The 10,111-nt window shown below is 39.2% G+C and overlaps 1 protein-coding gene across 1 annotated transcript; it reads right to left on the bottom strand.

Moving 5' to 3' along the window:
- Window positions 1-518: 518 nt before the first annotated feature.
- cldn10d (claudin 10d) lies at window positions 519-8,385 on the bottom strand. Its single transcript, XM_088329807.1, has 5 exons — window positions 8,039-8,385; window positions 3,327-3,488; window positions 1,372-1,453; window positions 1,194-1,301; window positions 519-1,125 (listed from the first exon to the last, which is right to left on the bottom strand). Exons 1-5 carry the CDS (start codon window positions 8,268-8,270, stop codon window positions 939-941), a joined length of 771 nt encoding a protein of 256 aa, XP_088185933.1. The 5' UTR covers window positions 8,271-8,385; the 3' UTR covers window positions 519-938.
- Between the last annotated feature and the right edge of the window lie 1,726 nt (window positions 8,386-10,111).

The raw sequence follows: 10,111 nt of genomic DNA, 5'->3' as shown, positions 1-10,111 counted from the left end.
TTGGGCTCAAAAAATCATCCTGATTGAGCTAACTGTACCGTTGGAAGATGGATGCAGCAGAGCCCATGAAAGGAAAAACGCCAAATATCAAGAACTGGTCCAACAGTGCAGGGACAAGGGATGGCAGACCTGGCTATTTCCAGTGGTGGTTGGGTGTTGGGGCTTCCCAGCACAGTCTGTATGGGACACATTAACAGCTCTGGGAATAAGTGAAAGGGAGAGGAAGGCAGCTGCCCATAGGGTGGGGAAGCCACGGAGAGAGCCTCTTGCTGGCTCTGGAGTAGGAGAGAGAAGTTTAGCTGGGGACCAGGAGAAGCTGGGCAGTGACTGGCCATCACTGCCGACCTGCCAACTCAAGGGCGCTGTGGTTTAGGGTCGAAACGCCCAGTGACGGTTGGACACCACCTGATGACATCTTCTCCTGGTTGAAGGCTACAGTCACTGTTTGAGCGACTGCGATTTAGCACTGATTAGAATTGTATGTAATAGAAGAGTTTATATGATTGATTGAAGAAGCGTCCAAGTCAAGTTCTGTTTATTTGTATAGCCCTTTATCACAAGGAGTCTCAAAGGGCTGCACAGACCAAAGATTATTGCAAACTACAGACGATTATGACAGCATCCCCTGATCTAAAACCTACATGAGGGCAAGGAAAACCCCCAAAAACCTTAACATGAGGAAAATGAAGAAATGTTGAGAATATCACAAAAAAATATCAACTGTGTTGAAACTGAGAAGTTATTTTGGAGACAGGTTTCTTATAAACTTTTGGCTTCAATCTGTCATCCTTTTTTCTTTTCAGGTGATTTGTTCATTCTGAGATTTGAAGTCTGTTGCAACATGACTGAAAAGAAAAAATAAACGAGAAATTAAGAGGCTTTTTCTGTAATGACCATTACTTCTTGTCAGTCTTTTGTATGTATACATCCAATTTGGCTCAAACAAATTCATCTCTGCTGAAGTTTCCAGTTATCTTCATTGCCGCTCTGCTCGATTGACTTTTCCGCCCCTCATAGAAAAGTGGGGGCGCTAGAGTGACCCTGGACGCTGTTGGTGGGAGCATGTAAGTCTTTCGAGTGCGGGCGGTGGCGTAAGTGGCTGGTCTCCGTGGACGGTTTGAGGAACTGCACAAGAGCAGAATTGATAAATGACAATATCAAAGGCCACATTGGGGAAAGTTTTTCTTTTCTACCTTGATGGAAGACTTTCTTTCCCAGAGAAGTATGTCAACACAGTCCCACCAGAGAGCAACAGGACCGAGCCCCCCCAGCCAACAAACACTGCAGCCCCAAGCTCAAATCTGCACATTGACATTTAGGTTTAACCAATTCATGCGCATTAGTCTTTTTTAGCTGATAAACTGTACTCACTTTTGTGCTCTGAAGTTCGGGTCGAGGAATTCTGTGATGACTCTGTTCGCCCACCACGAGTAAGTGATCATACCACAGAAACCTAGCAAGAAAAAAAAACTTTCATTCGCCGAAAACCATTGAGTCAATCGTACAAATCATGGATTTTTTTTCACGGTTCATGGATCCCTTAACCGCCTGGGTTGTCGGGGCAACACTTCATATTGTGTGTCTTGGGCAAGTTCAACGTGGATGCCCTCGTCCCTCAACAGGCCGTTTTTTGGGGGGGTTTGGGTTGCTCACCCACGTGAAACAGATTTCTATGTGTAACCGCGGTGTACCCATCCCACCAAAGATCCACATTCACGCTGGACTGGATGATGAGGTTTTTATTACAGTTGCTGCAAATGAATGAGTCACAACACGTGGTAAGCTTCTCTGCTGGCTTTGATCTCTATAAGGGGAATTAGCATTTTAGACATATTAAAAGCTCAAAGGCTCTTTGTCTGGTTAAAATGTTAATGGTTCCTTTAAAGAGAAAATAAATAAATGATAAATACAGAGATAAATACAGGGTTCCTGTGGATCCTTGAAAAGTTTTGAAAGGCATTGAATGCCTTATTATAAAAAGAAGGCATTAAATCCAATTTCATTAAAAAATGTCAACACCTTAATGAGATTTATATTTGTTTGAACTAAAAGATGTGTCAACATTTACCTCATGTCTTTTTTAATAATTCACGATTTACTTTTGTGGCAACATCGTGGTGACCACAATAAGGGAACTATCAAAACGGTGATGTGGTTTCAGTCAGGTTTTTTAGAGCATGTCGCAGACGCATGTCTAAGATCTACCCACAAACAGTGATCCCTCTAAGCTGTACGCGTGCGCAATTCTCAGCGCACAAGAAAATCTAGCAAGCGCACAAAAACGAGGGCTCAAAATTACTAATTAAGAAGCGACTTAAGTCAAAGTTACAGTGCATGAAGGGAAAAATAGACGGGTTCCTGTGACGTTGTGTCCTAAATGCGGTATTTTGAAGTCAAGTCGAAGTAGAACGAAGTTGAGTAAAGTTAGTAGTTTGTCGAGGACCGGCTTCTTCGGCTCGGCTCACTAAAAGGAACCGGCTCTTTCGGGTCCTAAACGGCTCTTCAGGTTGTTTTTGCTTCTTTAATCCCAACATAACCAATTATTATGTAAAATTATGCACAAAATGACTTAAAGGAATGAGGGAATAGAACAAAAAAGAAAAAAATACCAAAATGAAAGAGACTTTGTGTGAACGCTCAGACCCCATGGAAAATTAACGGGATCATTGCCCACAAAACACACGGCAACCTCGGACATTTTTCGGACCATGCACGGTAGTTGTACATTTGATGAGAACTGGCTGTCCAACCAATGTTTTTGTAAATGGCTAAAAGTTGTGTACACGGCACGATGTAGTGTGTTAGAAATATTTGTGTTTTTTTGTTTTGCTTGTTTAATTGTGTGTGTGTGAGAGTGGGGGGGGGGGGGGGTGTTATAGTCTACTTGGTCTTAAATTTGATTTCAAAAGGCATTAAAAAGACTTTAAAAGTCCTGAATTCAACCTGCCTTGAGCAGTAGGAACCCTGAGATAAATACATAAATGAATAACTCAATAAATGGTTCCATTAATACTCTTCAACTAAAATGGGCTTGTCCTGTCTGTTTTTTTAAATTTATTTCCACTTTTTATCTTTGGTTCTTACTGTGAGCATTGTTGCTTATCCATGGTGAATGTATGTTGGATGTAAGCTTTAGAAATCAATAGAACATTATCAAATATATTTTTCCTATTCCTATATTTTATATGAATTTTCTATCAAATATGTCAATATATTTCTCAAATTGGTCATTTATACAAATGTTATCAAAAAGGAGGGTGTTGTAGTTAAGGTGATATTGCTGCATGGAATATGTGAGTGAGTGGTTGGCCAAATGTCAAATGTACCTGAGGCGAGATACGTAATTCCACCTGCAAAGGTCACTCTGGCGTTCGCTATCTCTGATCCGCCAATTTTAGTGCACTTCATGCCGATGAGTGTGAGGACCCCGCCAAAGAAACCCGTGATGACTGCACACACTGCCAGAGCTCTGCAGGCATGGAGGAACCCTGCGAAGGGAACGGGACAGGCGGCTTGAAAATCGGAGGTAAACATTTACCGTGGGTTCTAAACGGGAGGGATTGCACAAAAGTGAAATAAAGAAACCCAGGCGAACTGAATAAATACAGCTTGTTCTGGTCTGTTTCCGAAGATGTCAAAGAAATCAAAAGAAAAAAGGTAACATGGGAACTTATTGAGGAAAGGATAGCTGCCGACAATTGCACTCTGGCTCAAATAAAGTGGATGCTCTATGTAAAGTTTTGGAAGTAAATTCAGGGCTATAAACTTTACCTGCCTTGCGGGAGGCCTGGGTTCGATTCCAGGTCAATGCAACATGCCCTATTCCTCTTATCATTATTTTAATCTTACTTTTCTCTTTTAAGTCTTGTTTACACATTTATCTTGGAGTTCCATGTCTGATCTAATTGCAAATCATGTTTGCTATGTTGTTATCGATGACAATAAAGACAATTCTGATTTCAGTTCTTATTCATTTAATTTTTGTTTTTTTTATTTCATTTATCCCTAATTAATAATAATAATAATAATAATTTCCTTGTATTGTCATTCTGTGTAACAATGTACACAGAACGAAATGTCGATTGCACCTGGCCCGTTGTAGCGAGCCGATGCAGCCGCAGCCAACAGAGGGCGCCGCCGACCACTTTTTAAGTCTTAGGAATGACTCGGCCGGGGCACGAACCACCGACCTCCCAGTCTCAAAGCGGGCGCCTTACCATCTAGGCTACTGAGCTGGTTAAAGGTGCTGTATGGAATTTTAAACTTTATTACTCCCTGCAGCCATCTCCTGGCCAAAGTGAATAATTGCAGAGTGATTTCTTGCTTGTGCTCATTGTTTACTTTTATTCTAGGACGAAAATGGTGAAAGTAAGAAAATGACTGTTTCAAATACAATCCAAATGCCACCCCAAAAAGATGAAAAAGAAGAGCGCATATAAGAACAACACGTACGTGCACATGCCACCCAAGCAGCTTGACAGAGGCTGTAATCATAATTTTAGGCAGAAGCGGGCATCAGAAAGTAGAATCATTTGAATTTATGGACACCGCCTTTTAAGTGTGATAGGATTCAAGGATTCAAAGTGTTTATTGTCATATGAACAGTAAAGAACCATGATTCCCTGCTAAATGAAATCGTTACTTCGCTGTCCGCACAGTGTCCAGTGTAATAAAACTAAGAACCTGTATACATGTATACAGGGTTGGGTAGGGTTACTTTAACTTGATTACTTTCAATTACTTTTGTATTACTCCAATACCAAATATGCTAATAAAAGACAAAAGAAACTAAATATGCATACAATTACTAAATTTTGTGCAGGCTTGAGGAGTAACGGAATACATGGAACGGCAAAAATGATGTTGGCAAGCTGTTTGGATTTATTTTCATTTTGTTTCTGTCGCATTTTACGTTAGTTTTGCCGCAGATCAAAGAGATCAAAGCCAGGAGAGATAGCTTACCACGTGTTGTGAGTCATAATTTTATCCATATTTCGTTTCTTTTGTCTTTTATTAGTATATTTGGTATTGGTGTAATCCAAAAGTCATTGAAAGTAATCAAGTTAAAGTAACCCTACCCAACCCTGCATGTATACATAAATGAATATTACGAATATTAAAAAGATAAAAATATGAGATTAACTCGACGAATTAAGACAATAAGGTATAAATGAAGACAAAACACAGTTAAAAAAAGATAACACACAGTTGAAAGTGACTGTAGCACAACAATAGTCCAAGTATGGTCCAGTTTAAAGTGTTTATAGTGTAATAAAGATAATAATAGCAGATAATTGCAGTGGGAAAACATATAAAGGCTCTTTGAAAATATTGTACTTTTAACTTTTTAAGGGCCCCTCAAACAACGCACCCCATTTTAAGAATAAACTTCTCTCTCTTTGACAAAATAATGTGAGTTCGAGCTATAATACTATGTTAGCCTCCTTAAACACTAAATTGATACCGCCTTTGTAGGTTCTTGTGTGACTTTTGCATCTCAAAAGCAGCAATAATATATACATATTCATCGAAGCTCTGATGGTAAGTCGACAGGCATTCTTAATTGACATGCAATAAAATACATGGCCTGACAGCAATGAATCTACTACATGAATGACTATATACCACAGGTGTCAAACAGGTGGCCCGCGGGCCAGATCAGGCCCGATAAGAGATTGAATCCGGCCCGCGAGACAACACTCATAGAAGTGCAAGAGAAAAACAAGCTCCGGGTTGAAATATGTCAACTTGATGTTGCCAAAGAAAGGTGCCTCGAATAAAGACACTGTACAGTACTTGTATTTCTCTCTCTCAATCTCTCTCTCTCCCTCTTTTCCACCCATTTTCTCCCACTCTCTGTTTCTTTCACTCTCTGTGTCCCTCAATTTCTCTTCTTTTGTTGCTCTTTGTCTCTTTCTCTCTGTGTGTCTTTTTAACTTCTTTTGCTCTAACTTCCTTTTTTCCTTTTCTCTTTTTTATCTTCCTCTCTTCCTCCTCTTCTCTCTTTCTCTTCTCTTTTCTCTCCTTCTCTCTCTTTTTCTATTTCTTTTTCGGTTTCTTTCTTTTTCTCCCTTTCTTTCCCCCTCTCTCACGACTTTTTATCTCTTTGGTTTCTCACGCTCTCTCCCTCTCTGTCTTTTTCTTTCTTTGTCCCACCCTCTCTCCTTTTCCCTCCCTCTTTCTCTTATTTCTTAATCTCTCTTTTTCTTTCTCTTTAATCTACCTGGCCGGCCCCCGACAGAAAGGTTTGTTCTATCGTGTGGCCCCCGAGTTAAAATGTGTTTGACACCCCTGATATACATGTTGTCTTGACTGTGAAAACACGGTTGCAATTGTACAGTCAACAGTCATTATATAGTCAAGAATTTAATAAAAGGATAGGAAGCCTCAAAATCCGGTTTGACTGAAGCCACAACAGGAAGCACCTTGAAGAGCAGCCTGTGTTACCTCAGTGACATTTGTGATATAGCTCATCAGGTGCTGGAAAATTATTTTGGTTACTGCCACACCCACCTTCATCAAATAAACAAGAGTTTATAAAAAGGAAGATGGACTCAAACACAGACTTGCTCTGATGTCCGTGCCAAGTAATTTGCACATCTTTTAAAATGTGCTTTTTCAATGCTTCTTTTTCATTTTTCTTATATTTGGTAAGCATTCAGTACTAGACAAATATTTGTTGTGAAAATAAAGAAAGTGTTTTACGACTGTTGGATGGATGGATGGATCCCAAGTACAGCCTAGTGGCGCCCATCCCTCTTGATTTACTCTTCAGAAAAAAGATTCATACTTTGTCACTCATCAACTAAAACCAGGACAGAAGACAAAAGGGGCAAATATATCACTTCTTAATACTGCCGCAAAACTACCAAATAATATGAATCGTCTGTAGTTTACTAGGCCAATAAACTAGGAAATGACAAAATAATCATTTTCTATGAAAACCACAGAAATTGAGAGAGAAATAAGCGAATGTTCATTGTTTCTGAATAGTGCTTTTGGTTTAAACAAAGGTTAGTTCAATACATTTCCTGTAAAAAAAAACAACAACCTCCCAACAACGAAAGTAAATTGCTATGGAATGCTCTTTCCCCTGAGATTCGATCTGCAACCTCATTGATGTCTATGTTTGCACCAATGCATATGCTGACTATGTTTTTTGCACTATGATGACTTTTGCACCAAATGCAATATTGCACAACCCTTACGATACCAACGATATTACAATAACACTGTATGTAACATCCCACATGCCGACATTTCTTGTGTAAATACCATGTAAATTATAACTATAGCCTTATCCCCCTTGTTTTATAACCTTATCTTCTCTGTTCCTTTATTTTCTTGGCTCATACCTCACTGTGAATGTGTAAAACTGGAGTGTCATGCCCAGTTTCGTTGTCACAATATGTTAACCCATTTTGTAACAATGACAATAAAGGTATATTCTATTCTATTCTATTAAATCTAAGCTTAAAACACACTTCTATTATCTGGCATATGAATAAACTATATTTTATGTTGACAATATATGTGTATTATTTGTTATTGCAACATCCATTGCAACCTGGTCAACCTGGATAATCTGTTGTCGGTGCAGCCCTTTAAGACTCCTTGTGATTAAGGGCTATACAAATAAACATGACTTGACAATATCACCGATGTGTAACATTTTGATGCAGCATGATTAAAATAATGAAACATATCAAGAAAGACCCTGGAAAAACAATAGAAGCCATTCATTTTCTACGCGATTGACAGTGCCAGATGTATCTCTGGGAATCATCTTATCACGGTTGTCAGCCTAGTCTGTAGCGGGCTAGCTGTGGAGAATAAATCACCACGGTAACTAAAACCAGCAAAATTTAACCGGCTTAACAGCCACAAAGGCAGGACACAAATCAGCCAGTTTTCGTGTACTTCACCACCGTCCTATACATCATGGTTCCTGGGAACTCTTTAAGATGAAAAAAAAAAGAATATCCCTTATCTTGTTTTTGTGCAATACCCCCCTGATGGTGGACTGTCGGGAAGGTACCAGGCAGCGCCAACATGGACGGGTAATCCTTGCAGTCGGACACTCCCGTGGTGTCTGAGATACAGTCCCTCCACAGGTTGGAGTAGTAGTTGGAGGTTGTCAGCACAATGCTTCCCACCTCAGAGAAGGTCCAGTACTCCGTGGGAAGGGTGGAGCACACCAAGATCCAGCCACAGAGGCAGGACACGAAGCAGCCAATTTCCGTGTACATCACAACTGTCCTGTACTTCATGGTTCCTAGAAGCTCTTTCAAAAAGAACAAAAAAGAAACAAAGTTCCTTTTTGAGGCTTTCCTCTATCTTACAGCAACCCTTTAACTGAGGTTTGCATTGCATCTTATCTTTTGGGGCAGTTTCGCCCACTCAGCATCCCTCACTTTACAAACACTGAAGTCATCGTTTGTTTGACTGCATGAGGGACTTGGAAGACAAACTGGACTAACTGGAGGAAGGAGGCTATTATCGTGGGTTGGAAAGTTTCACACACACATCTGAGCTTGGCATTCATGTTTAGCCACTTGCTTACCGGTGAGCAGTAACCTCATCTATTTGAGAAGTAAATCATGCATATTCAAAGAACTTTTAAGCACACCTCTGTATCGAGCTGTTGAGGTACAACTGGAGGTTTTGGATCTTGTTCAAAATCACTTTAAAGTTGCTCTGAGAAGTCACACTGAGTCTGTTAGTGTTTCTTGAAACCACCGAGAACAAAATTACTTGTGGCAACCAAACCCTCATCACTAGCGAATCCGTAAAATAAAGATATGGGTCCGAAACCGAAAACTGAAGCCTGTTAAAGCTTGGCCAAAATACTGAAAAGCAACAGAAACGTTAAATTAACCCATAAAAAAAGATAAACAAAAGAATAACCAACATTTATTTTGCACAAACTTGCTTAAAAGCCGTAATATGAAATGATATCAAATCTGCCTTTTATGTTACCAGCATCTCATTTTAAATATGGTTATTATATTCTCATAAAAGAAAGAAAACATCTAAATGCTTTCAAAACATTTTGTTTGACAACAAATTCCAACAAATTGAGTAAAACTGCTGAGGGAACTAATATGCAAATAACACAAGCAAGTTAGTTCTACTTAAGTACTATGAGTAAAGTGTGTGGTTGTGATGAAAAATAAATAGCTTGTAGCTGCTGCACTGAACAGCACCGCCTTTTTTAAAGTTCTATATTCTTGGCATAATTTAGTTTTTGTTTGGCCAGACAATGAATAGTGACCATACAGGAGAAGGGGGTAACTGATTATGATGATAATGATGTGCTAGTTGGCACATTCTAATGCAATAAACGAGTCACACTATTCGCCAAAATATACTATCATTAATAGTAATTTAACTTCTCGCAAATAGCTCAGTGCTAGGTAAGTTACATCTACTAGATACGGAGACAATTTTTCATTTATGAAACCTGCCTACTTTTGTTGAAGTAATTACTGCACACTTTTCTGTAAATCTATTAGAGTTCTCAAATACCCTATTGTTTCCCTGCAAAATAATAAATTTACCTGAAATTGCGGATCCGAAAGCATATGTTTTATAAAAGAAAATCCTAAAAATGATCGTGTTAAGTCGTGTTTATTTGTGTAGACCTTAATAGAATAGAATAGAATAGAATATACCTTTATTGTCATTGTTACAAAATGGGTTAACATATTGTGACAACGAAATTGGGCATGACACTCCAGTTTTACACATTCACAGTGAGGTATGAGCCAAGAAGATAAAGGAACAGAGAAGATAAGGTTATAAAACAAGGGGGATAAGGCTATAGTTATAATTTACATGGTATTGTGGAACGTTACATACAGTGTTGTCGTGATACCGTTGGTATCGCAAGGGTTGTGCAATATTGCATTTGGTGCAAAGTCATCATAGTGCAAAAAATAGTCAGCATATGCATTGGTGCAATCATAGACAACATAGTGCAAAAAAAAGGAAATGGTCAGACATTGTGCAAGGTGAGCAGTAAACGTAGTGCAGTCGACATGTGCAAGAACATAGACATTAGTACCATTATATTCGTATGAGGTAGTGTTGGCACAAGTTTTCAGGTTTT

This window comes from Urocampus carinirostris, chromosome 3 (genome assembly GCF_059441175.1).
Source record: "Urocampus carinirostris isolate Australia breed hairy pipefish chromosome 3, RoL_Ucar_1.0, whole genome shotgun sequence".
NCBI lineage: Eukaryota > Metazoa > Chordata > Actinopteri > Syngnathiformes > Syngnathidae > Urocampus > Urocampus carinirostris.
The sequence above is the reverse complement of the archived record's forward strand: the minus strand, read 5'-3'. Positions and strand labels throughout refer to the sequence as shown.